A 25,374-nucleotide genomic window follows, 5' to 3' on the forward strand; every position below is an offset into this window, starting at 1 on the left:
CAGTTCACAGCCGGCAGAGCCATTTTAAATACTCAAAAAGAGATGCTAACACCATTAAAGTTTCCATAATGATGCCTGTGGTTTGCCAGCAGATGTTGATAAACAATGAGCACATGCAGAAAATCAACTGAAACACTGCTGTGCCAGAATTTTAAAAATGTATTTACTTTTAAAAAAATGCCTTGCATATATATATATATATACACACACATACATAACGGATGTGTATTAAATTTCAAGCAAAGTTATTAAAAGAAATTTTCATAATGACTGTTGCAAATTGGCTAGTAACTTCAAAACATGGACTCCCATTTTGCAATATATTTCTCCTCAAAGTGCTAAATTACCTCCAAATATCAAGTCTTCTTAAAGAAAAAAACAGAATACTTCCCCAAGAAACAAACAGAATACAAGCACAAAATTTTATAAAAATATCTCATTAAAAACACATAATTATAATTCAATAATTAATTAAATGTTTACACATTTCTTTTGCAAATGACTTCTTAAAACCAATCACATGCTTCTTACACAAGAGTATTTTTGCTACATTTCATGTATAAAAGTTAAATTTTGTTTAACTTTTAGATATTATATAAACCATTCAAGTATTAATGTATTCTCCCATTTTACTTTCAAACATTATTACACTTAGTATTTTCCCTCTTCAAATCAATTACACTTCCTTTTAAACTTCCTACATTTAAATATTTATCCAAGACATGAAAGATAACAGAAATAATGAATAAAGACCCCTGTGCAACAAGGAAAAATTTATTTCTTATGATGCCATACTTAATTTTGTTATTCAAGAATATTTTCATGCAAAATAAACAGCAATTAAATATCTTTTTACTTTTACGAAAACTTACTTCAGTAAACCAATGATGAAAGCATTAAACCGGTATGTACTGTCAGTCAATAACTTTTCTGAGTTCACATGATTAAGTAGATCCTCTACATCTTTCCTAGTTTCTCCTGCAAACAAAAAAATATCACAGAATCACTCTAAATATCCATCAGGATACATATGTTCATAGACAAACAAATAAAAAAAAATTAAGCTCACATACAAAAATGATGCAGTCTCTATAAATGAACAGATCATTGAGGATTATTAGACACTAAAACTATTAAATGTAAAATCAGGTATACAGGAGGTACTTTGTTAGTTACAAGCAAGAGAACATTATTTTTTTTTAACTTCCAGCATGTTCTGCAGAGGTTTTTATCACACTATGTTCAAAACATACTTATATACTTGATGTTTATATTCTACCATTTACAAAATTTAAAACCTCACTCTCTACTTTATAAGTACAAAACTATTTCAAATCTCATATTTTTTAGACAAAATATTTCAAAGCAAATTAACTACCTCTTCTCTAAAAAATTAATGGACAGCTCATTCCAAAAAAAGCTTATGGTCTAGTATGCAATAAAATAAAATTAAGCATATTATTATTTTAATGTAATTATAAATTTTTTATAAAATTGTTCTTGTTTTAAAAATCTCCACAATATAAGATATTGAAGACCATTAATATTCATACACTACCGAAAATGTACCTCAAACAGCCATGTATTACATGTATAACTAGCTTTACATTTAACTGCTCATGATTAGTGTTAGTACCAGGGCCGTTCCTAGGTCATTGGCTGCCCGTGTACTTTCCTATGCTTACCGCCCCCAAATTAAAAAAAAAAAAAAAAAAAAAAAAAAAAAAAAAAAAATATGCTCAATGATTTATGAAGTTTTTATTTCATACTCACTAAATACTCCCACATAACAAATTGTATAAAAAGTACTTACATATGACAAGTACTTACAATGAGTTTAAAATATTTAGACATAGTAATGCGACCCCTGATTTTTGCTGCCCGTGTACTTTTACGTGCTGCAGCCCCCCTTCCCTGCTAGGAACGGCCCTGGTTAGTACTAACACAATGCATTAAAAAAAGGCAGTGAAAGTAGCTTATTTCTTTAAATATTGATTTTAGTATCTACAATTACAAATCTTCCAATTACACAGTTTCTCGAAAAAAGTATAGAATTTTATGAGAACTTCTTCAGTGCTACGGTAGAAAGGTTTTGCAAATGTAAAATTTAAATGTTTCATCATAATAGCAACACAGTAAGAAATCCAATTAGTAAAATATTCATTTGCATGCTATTAATGTGAATAAAAAAGTTACTATATTTTAAAAGTCTCTACTTCTTCCTACAAAATTCAGCGAGATGTAAGCAATGAATAATTTCTAGGGGATCAGCTGTAAAATTATTAAAATTGGCATTAAAACTATTAATTACAAATAAGAATGATCTATAAATATAATAATAAAAGGTGCTAAAATAATTTACAAAGATGAAGTACATAAATTTTAACCACAGACCCGACAAAAGTAAAATTTTACATTCTTAAAATCCTTTTACTCTCAGTGCTGAAACCATTTTCAGTAAATTCCCTACTTTATTCTGATTCTGTTATTCCCTACTTTATTTTGTTATTTGTAGATAACCTTCTCTAAGATAACTGACCATTGGTTTAGAGGATTTTGGTCTTCTGCGGAGATGCTTCGCTAAGAGAATTAAAGTTCTATAACAAAGTTTATTTATGTTTAGAGAAATACTAGTCACTTTCAGAGATGGTCCCCACACAACGAGAAACGATATTTGAAAGTTTATTATTTTTTCAATCTTTCTCTCTATACACACATACTTATGAAATTTCTTGCTTTTTCCAAATCTGAGCAGTCATTAATAATCTTCTATCAAATTCTCAAACCCATTAAAATCTGACACTCATCCAGCCTTCCTTTTCCATTGTGCTAGCTTGGCAAAAATTAAGAAGGCTTCAGTTCAGATAAGATGGAAAGGTCCTTAAGTACTTAATTTAATATTTAATCAATCGCATATTAGAAGAAAAACCTTTTTATTTAATAAATTAAGTATAAAATAAATACAAATATTAAAATTTTAATTAAATAAATATATTACAATTTTTAAAGCAGGTGCCAATGACAAAATTGTCTGACATCGTCTTTTTATAATGAAAATTGACTTTTTTTATCATAAAAATACTTCACTTATAATCTTGGCTTAAATTTAAGTAATTCTGTCAAATTCAACTGCTAATGAAAACACACATTGTTCTCCCTTTTCAGAAACAAACTTTATTAAATTAAATAATAATTTAATTTTATTAAGTATTAAAAAAGAATTGATAATCAAGTTTCAACTTGCATAAACAATTGCTGAACGAACATTCTCAGCAGTAATATTTTGTAATAAAATGCACTCCTGATTACCCAATGTGTTATCAAATGAAAGAGAAGCACGGCAACATAAAATTAAAATTTAGGCCAAAAAAGCAACCTTTTCCTGGCACAGATTTTGAGGGCATTCAGACACACGCAAAAACATTTTTGCACTTGTGTCTGACCAGAAAATGCAAATAGGTTTTTTCCTCTCCTGAAGAGAAAGGAACCATGTCTGATAACCCTTATAAGTGATAAAAGCTTTTCAAAATCAATGTGATAAAAATCTTTTCAATTAAAAATGTATGAGAGAAAAAAAGTTGATTTTTGCCTAATTTTAATTAACACAGATCACCTTGTGCTTTTTTAATAATACTAGTTTTAAACGTAACTTATTCTATTTACTATTAATTAATTCTAATTTTACTTTAGAAGCAAGGTAATACAATTTTTTTTTTTTTTTTTTTTTTTTTTTAAATATGCTACTTAACAGGTTGTTTATTCTCAAGTCACATTTCTTTTCTACTTAACACATATTTTAAATAAAAAATCTTCAATTTAAAAGATTAAATTGTAAAAATATACAACTTAAATACAATGTCAGCAATGACACTGGTCAATCCATGGATATAAAAATTGATTGCTTTGAATATCTTTTTAGTTTAGAATATTAATTCTAATTTTAATATTTGCTTAGGCCATGTCTCTAATTTCTACTAATACATTGCATCGATAATCAGAAAATGTATGCAATAAATAACATCTTAAAATATGTATTAACAAAAGAGGAGGCTTAAAATATAGAAAGATATAACATTGCAATAAAAAATTTAAATAATAATAATAATAATAATAAACATGCCTTGCTTGATTGAGGCCCCAGCAACTTTCCATGGAGAATTTGGTAATGGTCCAAAAAAGCCTTGTACTGATGGCAGGAGACCATCAGAAAGAATAGTATGAACTGCAGGACAAAGCCAAGTAAGAATTTTTTGTCCCATAGAGAAAGAACCACGATCCATCTATAAAATAGTAACTGCATTTAATATCAACAATTCCACTTATGTTCTTTCTAGATGTTTCTTACAAAATTACTTTGCACCCAGTGTGCCAAAAAATTTGTATCAAATAAAATAAAATAAATTTAACATATACATATGTTATCAACCCTAATATGGATTAGAAAATTGAGATAAAACTGTGATTTAGTAATACTGAGGTAAGTAAATATATGACCAACTAAAATATATAATTTAACTTGCAAAATATATTTAAATATTTTATATAATATAATTGATATTAATAATTACAAATGCTAGTAATATTTAAAATATTTCATAATTTATCAAATTCTGAAGTCAGAGTAATAAAAAATGAGATGTGCAAACCAAAGTACCCCAAAAAAATCACAAATATCTCTAAGATACTATAAACAATGTAAAAATAACACACAGTGCTGTTCCAACACCTTCTTAAACAGAAGCCCAACTACGAGATCGTGACGTCACAAACTGGCGGCTGACAATCGCCGTTGGTCACCTACTACCTGTCTTTAAACTATATATGTTTTTAAAGCTTTACTAACAGAAGGGTATTTTCTAATGATGTAGATACATATTATTTTTCTTTTTTTACTTTATATATATTGAAAATATATATTTTCAATTCGTTCGTGGATATAATATTGGAAACATTTTCCTTTGCACAAAATATATATTATTAATTTTTGTGTGATCTTATATTGTATGTTTACAGTTAAAATAATGCTTTAAAGTACTGGTTGACTTTTGATAAGGACTTGAGGTAATGTTGGAATCTCTCTCCATACTAATAATATTCAAGTCACTTAACTGCATAAAAAATATATAAGAAGGATGTGTGGAAATATTTTTAAGGATATTAGAAGTTTTTAAATTTTAGCAGGGTAGATTTATAAGCACACATATTACACGAAAAACCTAAATTTTCTAAACCTTTTATTATTTTCACAATATTGAAAATTGAATATACAAAAATTGAGCTGATAATGATTCTACTGGGACAATACTTATAACATCCTCACATGAAAATCTTAATACTCTACAGCATAAAAACACAAGTAGAATTAGCAGCGTTTTCACAATTATATTTTGCTACATTCCTGTTATATTTTCACCTTTGAAATCTAAGAATGGCTTAATGTGAATTTCGTCAACAAGTGACATATTATCGTTTTTGTCTAAAAAGCAGATTTTTTTCCTTAGCATAATTCAGGAAATTCTTAGGAGTTTGCTCCACTTTAGATCAACATTATATTCAGAATACATTCTTTTCAATGTAGAAGGATGTGGCAAAGTAACATATGCACTATTTCTTAAAAATTTATAGCAGTGTGGAGAAATTGAAAACATCAGACTTGATAATATTAACAGATCAGAACTATACCTATTATTATTTTTATGCAAAACGAGTAATGTCATCTGCTCAAATATAAACTGAACTACTTTCTTTTTTATGTTCAGGGGCATTTTTTCTAATTCACGAAGGCCTTGAGTTACGAATAATAAATTTTTAAAGCTGTTTTCATTATTATCACCTTTAATTTTTGCAACTTCTTTAAGCAATGAACAGAGATTATGCACATCATTAATTTTTAAAGGGAATTCACGGTTACTAATTTTTGTTAATGGAATATCTCTAAAATATGCTTCCACTTACAGATCATCATGGATAACGACTGATGCAGAAATAAAAGGAGCAAATTCTGTGCTTATCTGGAGAAAAAATATACTATTTTCTTTAATCACAACTGTTAAATCATCAGGTATCTTACCATTTTTTAGACATGATGAAAGCTCACTCAGATTACTATAATTACCTAATTACTAATTTTAAAGTAATAAAAGTAGGATTTCTAGTAATGCAATTTATATTTTAACAAAACAGGTAATAGCAAGCATATGTGTGTTTGTCTCCCACTCGGGGGGGGGGGGGGGGAGGAAAGGATTCTTAGTAACATAAGTTTTAATAATTGAATTTTCATGCATTAGGAATTTAAATTATTTCTTGTTTTATGCAAAACTGTGCACTTTATATTACAATTTAAAAAACCATAAGCATATTATTGTCTTCACAGTTTCTTTAGAAAAACTTTTAATACCAAAATATATTAAATATTAAGCTAAATAATTTCATTTGCTGCCATATACATATGAAGTTAAAAGTTCCAAGTTATAAAATTAATCAAAAAGTAAAAAATTGGACATTTTAAAAAGTAAGTAAATATTTAGCATACAATTCGATACATAATTATTAACCATACAATTCGATACATAATTATACTAATCGATACGTAATTACACAATATTATATACAATGTATTCTATAAAAATGAAATTCCTTAATATTAACTTATCCATCCTTTCAAATGTAGAAGCAAATACCTTAATAAATTTAAATTTCAAGTTAGGCTTAACTTGCCCAAGAATACTTCGAAATGGTAAAATTTTCTCGCGGTATCGATTTTAACCATCTATGTAATACATCTTGTTGCTCAGGAAATCTATATACTGATACTTTAGAACCGTCACAATAATTTTCTCGGCGTAACAGCACACAGCACTTTAAAGGCATGATTGAAATCGGAAAAAAAAAAATATCAATATCAAATTAAGGAGATTTGGTTCACGCGCCTTCTCACGACCAAGGACGAAATTCCCCTAACTTGCTAATGCCATCTAGATGGCCTTGGTTTAGGGGCGATTTTTCGCACCCCATCGAGAAGGCCAACAGTTTGTGACGTTACTAAACTACGAGCCTTCAGTAGGGAGGCTTGTATTTAAGAAGGTGTTGGCTGTTCTCAGATATACAGGGTACGTCAAAATAAATACAGCGATTTCAAATGGCTATAATTATTTATTGAAACCAAATTTATCTTTAAGATTAACACATAATGTAGAGGGAACTTCAAAATTTTGTATACATACGTCATAAATGTTCTACGTGGCTTCCCTTGATCACATGGACAACATCTAGGCGGTAGTCCATTTCACGCCATACATTCTGAAGTTTCAGTCACCGACGCAAACGCATTACAAATGCATACTTTGAGTTCTTCAGTTATTTTGGACATGGGAGGCACAAACACCTTGTCTTTCATAAAACCCCATAGAAAAAAATTGCACGGTGTCAAGTCCGGAGATCTCGGTGGCCAAGAGTAGAAGACGTTGCCGGCAGCTCCACTTCGACCACACCAACGCTTTGGAAGATGTAGATTTAAAAATGTGCGAACTCCATACTACAGAGTGGGGGTGCTCCATCTTACTGAAAGATGCAAGCCGTGGAATCAGAGTCTAGCTGTGGCATTAACCATACCTCAAGGATGTCTAGGTAAACATTTAATGTTACACTTTGCTCACTGAAGAAAAAAGGGCCGTACAATTTATATGATGAGATCCCACAGAACACATTAGCTTTCGCTGAGTCACGTTCATGTTCAATTACAGTGGAAGGCTTCTCTGTACCCCACATTCATATGGTTAACCTATCAGGTTCAATGTTTCTTCTAACCTTCTTCGGAAACATACAATGACCTGACTAGAACAGAGAGCTTACTAAAGCTATGTTCACTAATTGTAGTAAGTAGACAGGATACAGACGAAGGGTATACAAAACCCTTTATTTTTCTTTATATACAATGACTTCCGTACTTCGGAATACAATGACCCTCCACTCGGGGTCTAACGTAAAAGATATCAAAATAAAACTAAACTCTAATTTAACTTTAGAATAATACACGTGTAAGATTGGCCTTATAATAACAGGAAGTGTATGTAGCACAGAGACTGTGAACACTACAATACGTTTAATTTATCAAGAGGATTAATACCTCTGGCCTGGAAGGCAAATAGCAACTGCGTAACTTCTAAGGTAAGCGGCCTGCTTCGAACTCACTGCTTCCTCACTCTCTTGCAAAAAGCCACAACTTAAGTACTTGGCGTTCGCCAGACAAACTTTGCATAAAAACCTTCACGCTTATAATTCTGGCCGGAAGTAGAAAATAAGAAGTGATAGTAAAGATTTAAAATAAAATAAACGTTAGTAAAACTTAAGATCCTTACAAACCTTCCCACTTATATGAAAGGTTGATTCATCGCTGAAAATGAGACGATCAGCCATTGTTTCATCCTCCATGCTTTCCAGCATAAATGTAGCGTAATTCATACGTGTGCCATAGTCTTCCTGTTTCAATTGCTGCACAAGTTGAATGATGTAAAGGATCATTTGTAGCCTCTTTCTGAGAACACACCATACTGTTTTTTGTAGCATTTGTAACTTTCCACTGCCTTCATACGTGAATTTCCGTGGACTTCGTTCATACATGCGGTGAATTCTTTCTACGTTATCTGCTGAAACACATAGCTTTCTGCTACTACCCTTTGCACAAACATCCTCTTTCTTTAAACATCCAATGCCATATGCATATGTCGTTCGCATTTGGAGGTTCTTGTTTGTAACACTGATGAAATCTTCTCTGCACTGTTATAATATTATGACATTTTTCAAATTCTAACATGCAGAATGCTTTCTGCACGGGACTCACCATTTTTACTAATGAGATACCCGCAATGAACAGGTTTCTTGTCGTTGCGAAGTTTCGACTCACATGCATAGGCTTCCGCTTCATTGCACCTGCGCCTTACGTAAAGAAATTTTGTAGTTCCGTCTACATTCTGTGTTACTCTTATCGATAAATTCTTTCCCATTAAATAATTATAGCCGTTTGCCCGTTCGCAACTGCTACATTCATTTCGACTTACCCCATATCATAAAGGAAGATTTCATGATATGTTAAGTATTAAATCTACTTATTAAATTATAAATTATTAACTTATTATCTTATTAAAACTTTTACCAGTAAAAAAGAGAAAGTATGAAATCTATACACCCAATAGTTATGCACAACAGTTATCGATGTTTCAAAAACAATATTTGCAAACTCTTAAAGGACAAAGTCCATGAAGCATGAAATGAGAAAGTATCAATATTAACTACATGATCCCACATATTCTCACATCTAATTCCAGCTGAGAGTTCATTAAAGAACTAGAATATATTAAACTGCTAAAAAAACATGTGTGACAAAATCTGAGCTGTAATCAATAATGTGACAACAAAAGTATTTGTGAGTTGATAGTTATATAAATAGTTAATAAATTCACATAAAGAAGCTTGTTTGAGATCTTGCATGTGGAGGAATAATATTTAATAGGGTATTAATATTCAGAATATATGATATTTTATTAAACATCTAAACAAACGGTCAGCATAACTTTATTTCTGATCATATATTCAAAGAATAGCAGAAAATGAACCACTGACAACAGAAAATGAATGGGTTTATTCTAACTTATGCAGCAGATTTAATTATTCGATATAAAAAATGCAAAACATCAATTAATTAAACTTGTCATATATATGTGGCAACACACTAGTTGCTCGTTGAACTGAACTGAAGTAATCACCAGTTAATGTTGGTTTGTAATAAACAGTGTGTTAATGATGCTGTAGTAATGTCACTTATTTATTGATCAAGTAATATTAATATGAATATAGCAAACCCCACATATTATTTCATACTGATCTGCCCTGTTTCTAAAATTAGTATGTATATTATTTCTAATAATCTGATACCACATTGCATAAATTTAAAATTCACACCGTAAGTGCACAATAACTAGAATTCAAATGTCTCATATTAATTACTCCGAAACATACCAGTATTATTACGACTATATAAATTGTTTGATAATTACTTGCAATTACAGTTAGCAGTACAGTAATACAATTTGAAAAAAAAAATTTAAACTTTACATCATAATAAATGTTAAAAAACTTACAAAATGACAGTTTTAGCAAACCGTATGCAAGTTAGTGATTCTCAAGAAAACCAATGGATAGTGATTTTTTAGTATAATGCAATGTTATGCAGAAAAATAAAAATATTCGGCTATAGATATTTCTAATATCATAAGTCCTTGCTTCCCCTCCCCCCAAAGTTAAAGTTCAGATTTTCTAGAGGTATTTAAACACTTGAAATCAGTAACAGTTGATTTACTATATTAAAACAGTAAAATTAATACTTAACAGCCAAGTTATTTTGTTTTAATGAACAGCTTTATTACAGCATATCATGCTCCTGAGGTCTGATAATTAAATGTGTAAAATAAATCTATTGTTAACTGTAGCAAGAATCTGTAACAATATTTACTTTTAAAGTGCTTAAAATTTTAAAATGAAACTTTATAATTAAAATAACTTCTAATTTATAATTACAATTATAATAACTTTATACTTAAAATTTTTTTAACGTTATTTTGTTTTAATGAACAGCTTTATTACAGCATTTCATGCTTCCGAGGTCTGATAATTAAACATGTAAAATAAATCTAAGAAGCAAGAATCTGAAGCAATATTAACTTAAATTGCTTAAATCTTATATACATACAAAAAAAAAAAAAAAAAAAAAAAAAAAAAAAAAGAATTATAATAATCATATCTATTGTTATAGTACGCAGCATTTAAGGAAATCAGAAACACAGGAAATCTTAATCATGTAAAGGGTCATTAATTTATTTCTTAGTGTTTGATTTCCATTATTTGTCAGCATTTATACTGAGGCTTTAATACTCCAAGATAATGAATTTGCTTCTCAACAGAAATAAAACTAAAAATTTCGATACACTTTCTGCTCTTTTCCAACTTTAAATAATAATCCAAAGAAAGAACAGAATGAATACTAAAACAATTAGCTTCAGCATGCTCATTGATGCTGAAATGAATAACAGCCTATAAGACCTACTGAGCTAGAAGATGTATAATAAATACAACTGAATTATCATGCAAAAACTGCTAATAAAATAGACTGTCTGCTGGATATTTTTCAGGCCTTATTTAAAAATGAAGACAAAGGCTACTATACCTAAATTCGAATTGTAATTATAACATTTTAATACACAATTCTGAGAAAATATTTTGGGCAATTTATACAATGCTTCTTTGTCTTCTTCTTCTTTTTTTCTTTAAAAAAAAAAATTCAGTTTTAAAAAATGAAACATGAGAAGGGAACATTTTCTGGTTTCATAAGTCAGATGATCTGAAGTAAAAAACATAATTATTTTTAACAGTTCATTTTTAAATAAATAAGTTCAGCCTATTAATAAGATGTTCCGATGATCCTTTACAGTGCCATTATTACATTTATTTTATTTGAAAAGACTTTATAAGAGACTAAATTTAAGAATAAATATATTAAAATAATAAACATGTTAAAATTTTTAAAAGAATAAATTTACAGTTAAATATACACAAAAAATGCCTTTAGTAATAATTTCACATAAGAACGCTGAAAATGTGAAATCAATATCTCCTACTAAATGTGGCATCAAAAGAATTTTTTTTTCGCTTACCCCTTTCTTATCTGATGTTTTGTAATGCTCAAATATTATTTGTGTAGCTTTTCTCAGATTTTCTACCAGTCCTAGAAGAGGGAGGAAAAAAGAAAACATTAAAAAGAATTTAATAACAATATATTTAATATTTCATCCACAAATGCTTAGTTATATGATGGTTAAGAAATGCTAATGCCGCAATAATAACTTTTATGTAGAATACATATTAATAATTAAATCAAAGACATCTAATAGCATTACAAGATATTAGTTTATTTAACAGTCTAACAATCTGAATTGAAAAAAACCGCAACACTCCGCAAAGTAACAATGCTTTGAATAGCAAATGCATCATAGGCTCCACTACCTGAAATGTATTATTCATTTTTGACTAGCTGCTCATTTAATTTGACTGCATACCAAGAGTTATTAAAAGTTTTATGAAGGTATGATTACTTGTACTAGAATTAGGTCAACAAGTTTTCACACATTGCTGATGTATTTAGTTTTGTTGGGTATGCAGTAACAAAAATGTACTACATTTATTACACATGGCATTTTTACTCATAGAAACTAGGTCATTTCACTTGCCATCAAAGATGAAATTTGCCCTAAATGATGTATGACTGGTAACGAATCATAGACAGGGTACTGCTACCAATTTCAAAGCAGATTCTTCACAAAACGTGTCAGTCACAAGCCAACCTGTGTGCCATTACTGATACATCATTGCAGAATTCAGTAAAAGGAATGGGCATGAAGATAGCGGACCTGGATGACAGAAGAACTGCATTGAATGACATGGCTTGAAAATCTAGTATATTTCAGTTGTTTCTCACTGATAAGCACTTTTGAAAGTGACAAAGACCAATGAAATTATACAATACAACATGTCTTCGTGGTACAGTTTCAACAGGTCTAGCTTTTGTCACAGGTTTGTTACACCAAAGCACATTAAAATCGCTATACCAAGAAGGAAGAACATAACAAGCATCACACTTGCATGAAAGGTACAACTTGATAGGATATGCAAATGATTAGCATTTATACAATACAAGCAAGAGTAATGACATCTCAAAGCAGTACATAAAAGCAGACTGAAATATCAATTTTTTATTTTGAAAATGCATTTACTTATTGCTTTTTATGTTGGAGGTCATATTATGCTTCATGTATGAATAAGAAACATGCTTCAAAATTCGATATGGAAGAATTTACTTACTGGGATTATGGGTTATAACATGCAACTACTGCTGGTGCTGATCAAGATCCAATGACTGTGCACACTCATCAGCCCAAGATAAAAATCTCATCCACGTAGCTGTTAGGATTGTACAACCACATCACATATACTGGGTCAGGAAACTGTATGTATTGCACAGCACCTGGTACTTAGTAATATACAACATCTACAATCAATGCTGCAAAGTGATCACTGTTTCAGTTTTTCTTGAAAAAAGAATACAGCACACCAATCAGTGCTTATAATGGTGCATTCAGTGATGCACATGAAAAGTATCAGTGGCGTGATGACGCCTTTCCAATGAATTTTACTATTACTTACAGCATTCAAAACGATCAGATCTGTATGTTGAAGCCACTGACAGAAACGGAAAGCTTAATATTCATCCTCATCACGCCAGCTCAGCACCTGAATTGATACTATGGGGAATATATATCTCATTCCTTTCTAGTTAACATATCTGACACTTTTATCAACTGCCCTAATGATACTGAGGTGTTAATGTTTGTGGTTGTCCCATATCTTCTAGACCAGTGGCATTCAAACTATGAATCATGGCCCTAAATGGAATCACAAGAATTTAAAGAATCATATCAGAAAGTGGTTAAAAATCCTAAAACATCTGAATTGATGGCATGTAATTAAGGGTCGGCACTTTGGCTGGGGCCACAAAATTGGTTTTCAGGATAGTAAGCATTTTATGGGGTTGCACTACCATAACATTTGAATATCATTGTTCTAGATCTTCATTGCCCCACCTTTCAGTCGACAATGTGAGACAGCATGCTATCCTAGATCCTATATTTCCATGCTATGTGTCCTTGGTTTTTCAATATAGATGCTATTTAACCAATACAGAGAACTGCATCTCTCTTACCAACTGAAAATGTCTCGTAATGGTTTCAACTGAAATATTAACACCCACCAGCCAGTATGATAAATGAACACTGACATAGAATTGGAAGCCATATGGATAACAATATCTGTAACTACCACCCAAAGTCTGTTTGATTCCATGTCCAGCTGCTATTTATGCCAGAGGCAGATGCTCAGGATAATGATTTCTGGATGTCCTGTACCTCAAAGTTATCTGAAACTTTAATGATTTCATTCTTCCATTATAATGTGTCTGTACAATAAATGTGATTCTACTAACTGTTTTCCTTAATGGTTTAGCAATTTTAATGGAGTTTATTTCCCTAGTCTATGTGGTTTGTACAATATAATTTAAACAAAGTTTTCTTAGAAACAGTACACATTTTTAAGTACTTCAATGTAGCTAAATGTATATGATAAAAAAACGTGTCTTACCAGTTTTTCTTCGAAGTGCTTCTTGGAAAAACTTGCCACCACCAGAAAAATTCTGCAAGGTATACGAGTCTGAAATATCAGGATATAATAAAGAATTCTGAGTAGGAGAAACAAGAAATTCTTGAGGTGGCTTGTCTGATTCTAGGTTACAAATATCACATGAACACTGAGAACCATGAAATTCACCTAAAAATAATAAAGGTAAAAGTTTATAAAAAAACTAATAAATTAAAATGTGTTAAAAATGTATATAATATGGAAGAACAGAGAAATGATATTAACCACTTGCGCTATGCCTAAACTTCACGGTTGCTGTGCCGTGCGCTACAATATAACAAGCGGTAAAGTGTCTCATTTATGCCGCTCCACGTCTGCGAGTGCAATCCAGAGCTGTAACTCGAAAAATAAACAATCTCGTTGTTAGGTGATGTGTACACCACGTTATTTTCATTTTTGCGATAAATACCTATCAACTTGGCGTTCACGTTGCTCGCGGTTTGAGACAAAAGCATCTCGACATGCGTGGCACATCTTTTTACAGTGCAAGTGGTTAAATAATCAGAATAATTCTGGTTTTTTTATATATAAGCTAGATCTGTTTTTTAAAAGTTAGAAAAGTTACAAACATCTCTAATGAAATATACATGAAATGTCCATGCATTTTTAGAAGGAATTTGACAAGAAAAACTATTCCAAAAAATAATTATTTTCTAACAACTCTGCATTTTGAAACTAATCATTATATGGCAAAATTAAGTAGCAATGTTCATGAATAAAATAACATTTGTTTCATATATTACTTAGATTTCAGACAAAATGGCTTTCTAAATAATTAATTTATGTTGGATTGAGAAGATAAAAGAAAGGACTGAAAACTTTAAATGCTGAAAATAAAGAAAGGACCTTATGCATGAATGAATGGCATGGATATTTAGTTATGAAAAACAGGATAACATAATAAATTAAAAAAAGTTTAACACTTAACTATTTGAATCATTAAAATTATGTTTCAGTTTACAACAACCTTTCAATCAACAATCAAATAATCTTCGACATATAAGGTATGAATGCTAAAGTAAAAAAAAAAAAAAGTTCTTTGTTAACTAAATTTAATACTAAATGCTTAACAATTATCCAAGCACGGTTGCTGTCATTATTAAGAAGTCAAGTAATATCAAGTAGCCCTTCTCATATTAGAATCAAAAGCTACATTAGCTTTTGATTCTGTAGAGGTGTCACGCAGTGAAAACGCCTCTACAGAGTTACGATCAACTCTTCTCCCCAGGTTACGACCAACTCTTCTCCCTTCTCTGTCACCCTTGAAGTTTTATGGCGCCTGAAATACGGAGAACAAAATGCAAATTTCTGACATATTCAACATTCACCATTAAAGCATGGTGAATGTCGACTCCTGATATGCTGAAAATGTAGAAATGTAGTGTATTATTTAAGCAAGACTGGGCGATGATTTTTTTTTTTTTTTTTTTTTTACTTTTAAATGACTGAAAATTGTATCCATTTTTCTTCACAACTTTTATTTTTCGAAATTCCATAGTTAGCTCTCCCCCCCACACAAAAGCATTAATTCTTCACAAATTTGATCCATGTTTATAGTATTATTTGCAGCAATTTCATTATTTTTTTCACCTGGAGCTTCATTTTAATTTACTGTTGTTTATTCCAATAAAAGAATCCGCTCCACTTATTTTACCATACCCATGAAAGAACAACATTTTTCATCATTTTTGGGTGAAAACATCTAGACAGCAACAAGTACTTAGATCTAGATACGAAATGCTTAGACTGACAACAAGAAGTGTGTAACATAGGGGATAGTTAAACTACCAAATTGCCATTCTACTTGAGATTGCACTTTTACTTCTTGCACATTCGCCATTTTTAAAACTTTACCAACCAAGACAAAATGACAAACTGAAATACGGAGAACAGGGCAAATCATCAAACCAGGGAAAACAGAGCAAATCATCAAACCAGGACAGTTCAGTCAAAGCGAGATGTCTGGTAAGCCTGTGTATGTGTGTGATGATTTACAAGATAAATGACATAAAACATACAGTAGCATTTGTGGCCAACTGAACATATTTTATTTCTATACAAAACTGTTCAAGAAGATTATTCTTAATTTGAATTACACAGCATGAAAGGCACATTCTGCGTGCCTGTTCTTGATCAAATTTGTGTTTTTTACATTATTATGACAATACAATTTGTAGAGACATTGGGATTTCTTTGGAAGCAGGAGAAATGAAAAATCTGCAATGCCTTCACCGCAAATCAAACCACGGACCTCTGGAATACCGACCCAGTGTGCAGACCAGTACACCATGAAGGCATGCTAGGAAGCCGAGAGAAATACTTTATACAGTACAAAGTCTTTAATCCGGATGTCCATAATTCAGAATGATCTATAATCCGGATTTCAAAGCAACAAACATGCATAAACGCATGAGCATATGCATTTATGCATGTGCATAATACCTTTACGCATGCCCATATGCGTTTACGCATACACACAATATGTTTACGCATGTGCGTTTAATGTATAATGGGTGGTATAAGCTAGACTAAAATTATCTATTTAAGTTTATGTTGCAGATTGTGTTGTTCCTTAATGTTCTAATTGGATCTGGCTTATTATTTTTTGCAGATTGTCAGAACAATTTTATAAAAAGTAAGCTTGAACTTTCGATTATGTCAAAAAGAGTTTCCGATTCTGGAGCTGCCAAGGATCTACAAAGAGAAAGCATGTTTCGATGTCCATCAGACAAAAAGTGGAATTGCTGCAAAAAATGGACAAAGGCATGAAGAAAGTGACAGAGAGGTTAGTGAAAACGAAAAAAATTTTGATTGACAAGTTAGTCGGTATTCTCGGCACAGCAATTACAGGACTTGAACAGCGGAACTTTGTAACTGAACAAGAAATAATGTCTGTTTATAGAATTCAAGAGAAAGTATTAGCACATAAAACAAAGCAACTTAAACAACTTACATTGAAAGAAATGTTAAATAAAGTAAACAAATAAATATTAAACTTTTTTTTTTTTTTTTTTTTTTTTTTGTAAATTTTGTTACCCTTTAGATCATAATTGCTCTTTATTTCATAAATTGTGGTTTCATATTTTTAATTTCATAATTTTTGCATGCCATCTTACCAGATTTAAATTGATGATCTATAATCCGGAAAAACCCCTAATACGGAATCGCCGAAGTCCCTACGAGTCGAGATTAAAGACTTTGTACAGTATAACCCTTTTTAAAGGGCGACTGGGGTTTTTTAAGGGACTCAATTGCCAAATCCTGGGTGGAGAGAATAATCCTCCACCCACCCTTTTAGTTCAGGTGCCATTGCAGAGACATTGGGATTTCTTTGAAAGCAGGAGAAATGAAATTTTTGCTATGCCTTCACCGGGAATCGAACCATGGACCTCTGGAATACCGGCCCAGCGTGCAGACCACCACAACACGAACGCATGCTAGGAAGGCGGGAGAAATACCTTATAAATTCATGAAAGAGAAGTAAGTGGCAACATGTTGGCTGAATAGCAAGCAAGAACAAAAATGTGATGTGTCCAAGATGAAAGTTTAATGCTGAATGATTTAGTTTTATTTTAGCTTTGTCCCTAACTGCTACAATTAAGTTTTGGTTTCCAAATTTGAAATCATTATTGGCTGAAGCATTATGTAAATATCAGCATCATGAGCACTATGTAAAAAATCTTGCCAGAAGCATTAATTTTGATATGATGCAATTTAAGGAATTTATTATATGGTGCTACCATTTTGAGGATAGAAAGAAAAAGTAACCAAATTTAAATGAAGAGTTAAGGCTCTATAGCTAGTTAAAACTTTGATTTACATACTTTTGTAACATTTTAACTTCCAATAACATTTTAACCTCCACAAGCAATGTTCAGTTTGTACTATAGTGTGCAAATTAATTGGGACAAAGCAATTTTTTTCACAGAATTTTAAGTTGACTGCCAGCTGGAACCAGTGGGTCCCTCAAAGCAGTTTTATCAACCTTAATGTCATCGGGATGTCTGCTTTCAACTATTTAAAACTGGTTTAGACAATAAATACAATTATTGTATAAAACTGGTTTAGACAATAAATAGGATTATTGTATATCATTTTTAAGTTTGCTTATGTGAGAAAAGAAAGTTACTTTTGCATACTTTTTAAATATTCGTTTCACTTCCTCATAACAGTCTGACATCCATTATTGTAAGAAATATTGCATCTGCAACAGGTGTTGAAAAATCAAGTGCTTCTGAAATTTTTAGGAGACAGAATGAAATTGAGTAATTTTCTCTAGAAAGTAAGAGAAAAGAAAACAACACAGAATTTGATCGATTTTTATTCTGAAATAGCATTATTAATCTAAGAAAAATTAGCAAAGACATTAAAGAAGTCTATTGCTTATTGGTACTGATATTCATCCTTCAAATGCGTGACATAGGCTTCTCACTGCTGGTTGGAAGGCGAAAAAGGCTGATTAAAAAACAACTTTGACTCATGAAATGAAGCACAAGTGATTATTGTGGGCCAAAAAATACAAATCTTGGAGCATAAATGACGCAAAAATGATCATTTTTAGTCATGAGATCCATATACTTATTCATGGTTATATATCTAACATTGCTGTTGAAACAAGGGTGAATCAGCAAAACATCAACATATCCAACAAACATATAATACATTCAAAAACAAATGTATTTGAGTTTTTTCCTGCATATATCACTGGAAGTCTAATTCCTATTGACAATATGATGAATTCATCAAAGTATACAAAAATTTTAAAACACTGTGCCATTCTTGACAACCTTTGTGGGGACACTTCCAACATGACTTGGCTTTATGTCTCAATTCAAAATCTATCAGAAAATTCATGTAGGAAATAAAATTACTGCGCTAGATTAGCCTGAAATTTCACCACATTTAAATCTGATCGAAAATTTGTGACCGATTCTCAAGAAACATCTTAGCAAAATCGATTGTACAACAAAAATTGCACAATTGTTCAGCAAAAAATTGTAAAACCATTGTCCAACAAAAATGTACATAATTAAGAATGCTTTAAAAGTGAGTTTCCATGATTAACAAGTAAAAACTAAATCCTCAAGACTAGTAAAAACAATGCTTAAGTGCATTCCAGAGGTCATTCTGGAAATAAAAGGACATATTTCCAATTAATTTTATCATTATCACTGTATTTTTCCCGTAAAATGCTTTGTCCCAGTTAATTTACACATTATAATGTTCTGAGGCTTTGGATAAGAATTTGAAATAAGGAAATAAAATCGCTTTTTCTTACCATATTTCACCTTCTGAACATGAACAGGCAATTTATTTTCAAAGACTAGCTCACAGAATTTACAGCAAAATTCAAGCTACATTTTTATACATATAAGCAATGTTCTGCTCGTATTTTGAGGATTCTACGTAACTGAAATAAAGAAATTAAAGTTTTTCTTACTAAATTTCCCCTTTCTGAACACACAATTTATTTTTTAATATTAGATCTTGTTTAGAAGTTACACCTAAATTCATGTCAAATTTCTAACATCCAGAAGCAATGTTTTGCTTGCATTTTCAAGATTTTTCATGATTGTTTGTAGCTTTCATATAATAAGGAATGGTGTTTTACCTCCACTGATAAAAAAATCCTCATCCATGCATTTTAACAATTAAAAACAGTCACATTAAATGGGATAAAGTGCAGAGCCCATCAAAAGGTAATGTTTGCGCTCTTTGGGCCCATTTCCATGTTTTCGTGCTCATTTTGTGTGCTTTGGATAGATGTATCCCCCTTCCCCCACATGGCAAGGAAAAGCCTGCTGGAACACATTTATGTTATCTAATTAAAAATTTCTTCATTAAATTTATGAATGAATACTTTGTGAATAATACCACAAATGTGGTCATATTACCATTAAACTGCCAGATCTCCATGATAACCATTTACACGGTCAGACTGTGATAGCTAATAGTCTCTTATGTTATATAAGAAAAAGCAGAACCTACCAGACTTTTTAACGTAGTTTTCAAAATCAGTTTCCCCACATTAATAAAATTACACTATTGATACAGATATTAATTTTTTTATAAAAAATAAGCCTTTTACTTGCCTTTGAAAATAAGCAGATTCAGCAAATGTCTGCACTGGTGAGAAATAAATGGTCCAAAATCTATGACTGTGCAAGAAATAAACAGTTAACGATCAAACTGGTTTTTCGTACTTGCACTGTGTCAATATCGCAGTTTTTTATTGTAAAATATTCATTATGCTTACTATTTCAAATATTCCATCAATGGAAAAAGAAGCTATAGGTTTGTTTACGGCAGTGGTTACAAACCTTGGGGTACACTGCAGTACCCCAAGGAGCCGCAGCCTCCTTATAGGGGCAATGCGAAATATTGTAAAAGCTTCATAATTAATTGAACCAAGACAGTTGGCCTAACTAAATAGAAAACAGAGTGAGAAGCTAAAAATATCTAGATTTTTTTGTGTGGATTGTTTTTACTTGACCCCGTATAAAACCATAAGTCACTGGGCGCAAAATATTTTTGTGAATGCGAGGTGGCACTACTGCACCTTCTCGATAATGTCATATGATCGTGCTATACCTCACGCCAATGTAACCTCAGAACACCTACAAGGATAAAATGGTAGCAACAAGGTAGAATAGTTAAACTCAGCACCTCATATAAATAAACAGTAATGTAAATTAGTCCATGTACAGTACAAAGTCCGTAATCCGGACTCGTCGGTACTTCGGCGATTCCGGATTAGGGCGTTTTCCAGATTATAGATAATCAATTTAAATCTGGTAAGATGGCATGCAGAAATTATGTTAATAATGTTAATAATGTCTCCTGATTTGTGGTGAGGATGTTATACACCATTTTTAACAAACAGTAATACAGTCAAAAGTCTTTAATCCGGACTCGTTGGGACTTCGGCGATTCCGGATTATCGATTTTTCCGGATTATAGATCATCAGTTTAAATCTGGTAAGATGGCATGCAGAAATTATAAAATTAAAAATATGAAACCGTAATTTATGAAATAAAGAACAATTATGATCTAAAGGGTATCAAAATTTACAAAAAAAAAAAGCTTAATATTTATTTGTTTACTTTATTAAACATTTCTTTTAATGTAAGTTGTTTATGTTGCTTCATTTTTTGTGCTAATGCTTTCTTTTTAATTCTATAAACAGACATAATTTCTTGTTCAGTTACAATATTCCACTGTTCAAGTCCTGTAATTGCTGTATCGAGAATACCGACTAACTTGTCAAACTTGTCAATTGAAATTTTTTCGTTTTTAATAACCTCTCTGTTACTTTCTTCGGAAATGGAAGCTTCACTTCGGAAGCACGCATGCGTAAAAAGCATATAAATAAAAAAAAAGTTTGTGGCTTTGAGGTCTGGATTATAGATCATTCCGGATAATTTACATCCGGGTTACGGACTTAGTACTGTAGTATAGTTAGCGTTATACAGTCAAAAGTCGTTAATTCGGACTTGTCGGGACTTCGGTGATTCCGGATTCTAGATCATCAGTTTAAATCTGGTAAGATGGCATGCAAAAATTCTAAAATTAAAAATATGAAACCGTAATTTATGAAATAAAGAACAATTATGATCTAAAGGGTATCAAAATTTACAAAAAAAAAAAAAAAAAAAAAAAAGCTTAATATTTATTTGTTTACTTTGTTAAACATTTCTTTCAATGTAAGTTGTTTAAGTTGCTTCATTTTATGTGATAATACTTTCTCTTTAATCCTATAAACAGACATAATTTCTTGTTCAGTTACAAAGTTCCGCTGTTTAAGTCCCGTTAATTGCTGTGCCGAGAATACCGACTAACTCGTCAATCGAAATTTTTTCGTTTTCACTAACCTCTCTGTCACATTCTTCATGTCTTTATCCATTTTTTGCAGCAATTCCACTTTTTGTTTGATGGACATCGAAACATACTTTCATTTTGTATGATCCTTTGGGAGCTCCAGAATCGGAAATTCTATTTGACATAATCGAAAGTTCAAGTTTACTTTTATAGTATTGCTCTTACAGTCTGCAAAAAATAATAAGCCGGATCCAATTCGAAGATTAAGGAACAACGCAATCATCAACATTAACTGAAATAGATAATTAGATAATTTTAGCTTATACCGGCCGTTATACATAAATCGCACACGCGAAAACGTATTCTGCACTTGCGCACACGCATATGCGCAGTCGTAAAAGGTCTTACGCGCACGCGTAAACGCCTATGCGCATGTGTCGACGCGGCGCATGCGCAGAAAGTTTTTAGCTTTGAGGTCCGGATTATGGGTGTCCGAATTAATGACTTTTGACTGTATTACTTCTTGTTTGTTGTCTTTGATGTACAGTTTTGTGGTTTTTTGCTCTTGTATCTTTGATAATGGATTGATTTTTGAACAGTAATAAATGTAATAGTGAAAGTATGTCTTCAACCAGTGGCACGACGATGAAGAAATTATAATATTATAAATATGACGATAGTTATTTACAGTTTGGGTTAACATCAACGGAAATGAATGGTGAAGAGAGACCACAATGTGTATTGTGTTCAAAAGTTTTGGTAGTGATGTGCATGCTTGCAAGTAAATCGAAGTGCCATTGTCACAGCATGGTTGATAAACCTCATGATATTTTTGCCAGGAAGTTAAAAGAACTGAAAAACAAAAAATACATTTTTTAAGACAGCATAAATACCAAAGAATGCTTTCCTAGTATCTTACAAGGTGGCTTACAGAACTGCAAAATATAAGAATCCTCATACCATTGCGGAACTTATTCTACCAGCTGTTGTGGTGGATACGGAGAAGCTGCTTTTAAAAATGCCTTTGACTAATAAAACAATTAGGCAGAATATACATCATATGGCAGAGGATATCAACGTTCAATTAATTAAATTAAAAGTTTATTAAATTAAAAGAGTGATACTTTAATTGCTGCTAGATGAGGCTATGGATAATAATAAGGATGCTCATTTGATATGCACAGTTTATAGTTGGTAATAATACTAAAGAAGACTTTCTGTTTTGTAAAAATATCACTGAAGGAGAAAAAGGACCAGGACCTGCTCAAGATTCTTGATACATTCATATCTGAAAATAATTTGAACTGACCCAAGTGCATTGGTGTTGTACTGATGGAGATCGCTCCGTGCATGTCTGGCAGCTATGGAGGATTATAGGCACTGATACAAAGCAATTCACCAAATGCACTGTATTTATAACTGCTTGAATCCTGCACTATATCAGGCATTAGAATATGCAGTGAATGTGGTAAATTTTATAAAATCTCGTCCATTGAAAGCAAGTTTTTTTTAAAAAAATGTGAGGATATGGGAGCCAAACATACATTTTTATTGTACTATAGCAGTGCACGATGCCTTTTTCATGGTAATATTTTATCATGTACCTTTGAACTGCAGAAATTTTTATTTTCCTTAAAGAAGAAGGATGAAAAGATGCAGATTTTGCTGATGCTGATTTTTTAATAGAATTGGTATATTTGTATGACATTTTTGAAATGCTGAACTCCCTCAATCTCTCACTGCAAGGGAAAAACATAGCTCTTTGACAGTGAAAATTCCTTTTTTCCTTTCTTAAATTCTTCATCGTTACAACACGACAATTAGCCGGAAATTAATTAGCCATTCACTAGTATTTTCAAAACATTTTAACGGACGATTTCACTCAAATAAGAGCTCCACAGCATACATCCTTCAAGAATTCCTAGTCCCTCCCCTTCTGGGAAGCTTCACAGTATTGGAGAAATTTAACTAATAACTTTTCTGGTAACACTACTTTAGAATGCTTCTTTTTACAGCAACCCTTTGCAGCAATTTTGATCATTTTTAAGTTGAACAGACCACAGCTTTGGACGTAAGTATGTTTTGTCCTTTTTTTGTATTCCTCTTTGGTCTTTGCAAGACCCATTTCGATGGTTACATTATGTTTCTTTTGATTCTTCTCCTTAAAAAGTTTATAATTTTCAGGCTAGAGGGGTATCCCTTAATATTATGTTATTTTTGTACTAATAGCTTTTTAGCTGTTTATTTTAATTGTACATTTGTCTAACTAGGCTTTCTTGTATAGTTTTTCTTGTTTAATACTAGTAAGTTTTACATTTACAATTTAAATTACAGCTTGTCAATAGCTTTTTAGCTATTTTATTTTAATTGTACATTTGCCTAACTAGGCTTTCTTGTAAAACTTTTTTCGTGTTAATTAATAAGTTTTACAATTACAATTTAAATTACTGTGCATTGGGGAAAAGGAGCGAAATAATTGAGACTTACTAAACTATTTTAGATTATTAAGTTGGATTATTATATTAGGGAAATTACGTTTATAGTCTCAATTATTATCGTTTGACAAAACGCGCTAAAGGTATTAACTTGATTCGAGTTTTGAGCTGCTTTTCCCTTGGTAAATCCGTCTCAAACCTCAAGTTGAGCTATTTACCATTTATTGTAATTTTTTATACATATTTAAGGTGTATTTGAAATGTATTTAGTTTTTACAAGAGTTCTTTTTAAAACTGTTTGCGTGTTAAAATTTCTTAATTTTTTCTCACCCTTTTTGATTTTGAAGTCATCTCGATTTGTAATTTTTACATTTAGTTTTTATGAGATAGCTTTTACTACTTTAATATCGTTTCTAGTTGTTACAAGATTTTACATTTTTACTAAGGAACTGTAGTGTCAAATGTATTTTTAGCATTAGCTTTTTAACATTCCTCTTACTTATAATATATATATGTAAGATAAAAGTATATGAATCAAAATTATAGTTTAAACTACAAACATTAATTATTCCTCTTTATTCTAAAATCATAATAACTTCTCTGCATTGCGTCATTGTAGATCACTCTATGGCCCGCGCAACTCTGATGACGTAATAATTGGGAACTGAAACTGCCATTGTAAAGCAAAACTTTTCTCGTCGCCGTGCTTTCATCTTTCATATGTATGCACTTCAGCTTTGCTCTCTACGATGGTAAGATGTAATTACGCTGGCTTGCTTTCTATCTCAACAATATCAAATATGCAAATCTTCTATGGAAAGG

General features: G+C 31.3%; 1 protein-coding gene across 2 annotated transcripts in view; it reads right to left on the reverse strand.

Annotated features, from left to right (window-relative positions):
- The window catches only part of LOC118205271 (uncharacterized), a 180,407-nt gene that overhangs the window by 16,789 nt on the left and 138,244 nt on the right, over positions 1 to 25,374 (reverse strand). For both annotated transcript variants that reach the window (XM_085816784.1, XM_035377572.2), the window contains exons 5-8: positions 14,242 to 14,427; positions 11,706 to 11,776; positions 4,121 to 4,280; positions 873 to 978 (exon numbers count right to left, since the gene is read on the reverse strand). In XM_085816784.1, the coding sequence (XP_085672910.1) occupies positions 873 to 978; positions 4,121 to 4,280; positions 11,706 to 11,776; positions 14,242 to 14,427 (523 nt within the window). The remainder of the gene's footprint in view (positions 1 to 872; positions 979 to 4,120; positions 4,281 to 11,705; positions 11,777 to 14,241; positions 14,428 to 25,374) is intronic.

This window comes from Stegodyphus dumicola, chromosome 5, assembly GCF_044657685.1.
Source record: "Stegodyphus dumicola isolate Sdum_Otavi_A_Nest chromosome 5, ASM4465768v1".
NCBI lineage: Eukaryota > Metazoa > Arthropoda > Arachnida > Araneae > Eresidae > Stegodyphus > Stegodyphus dumicola.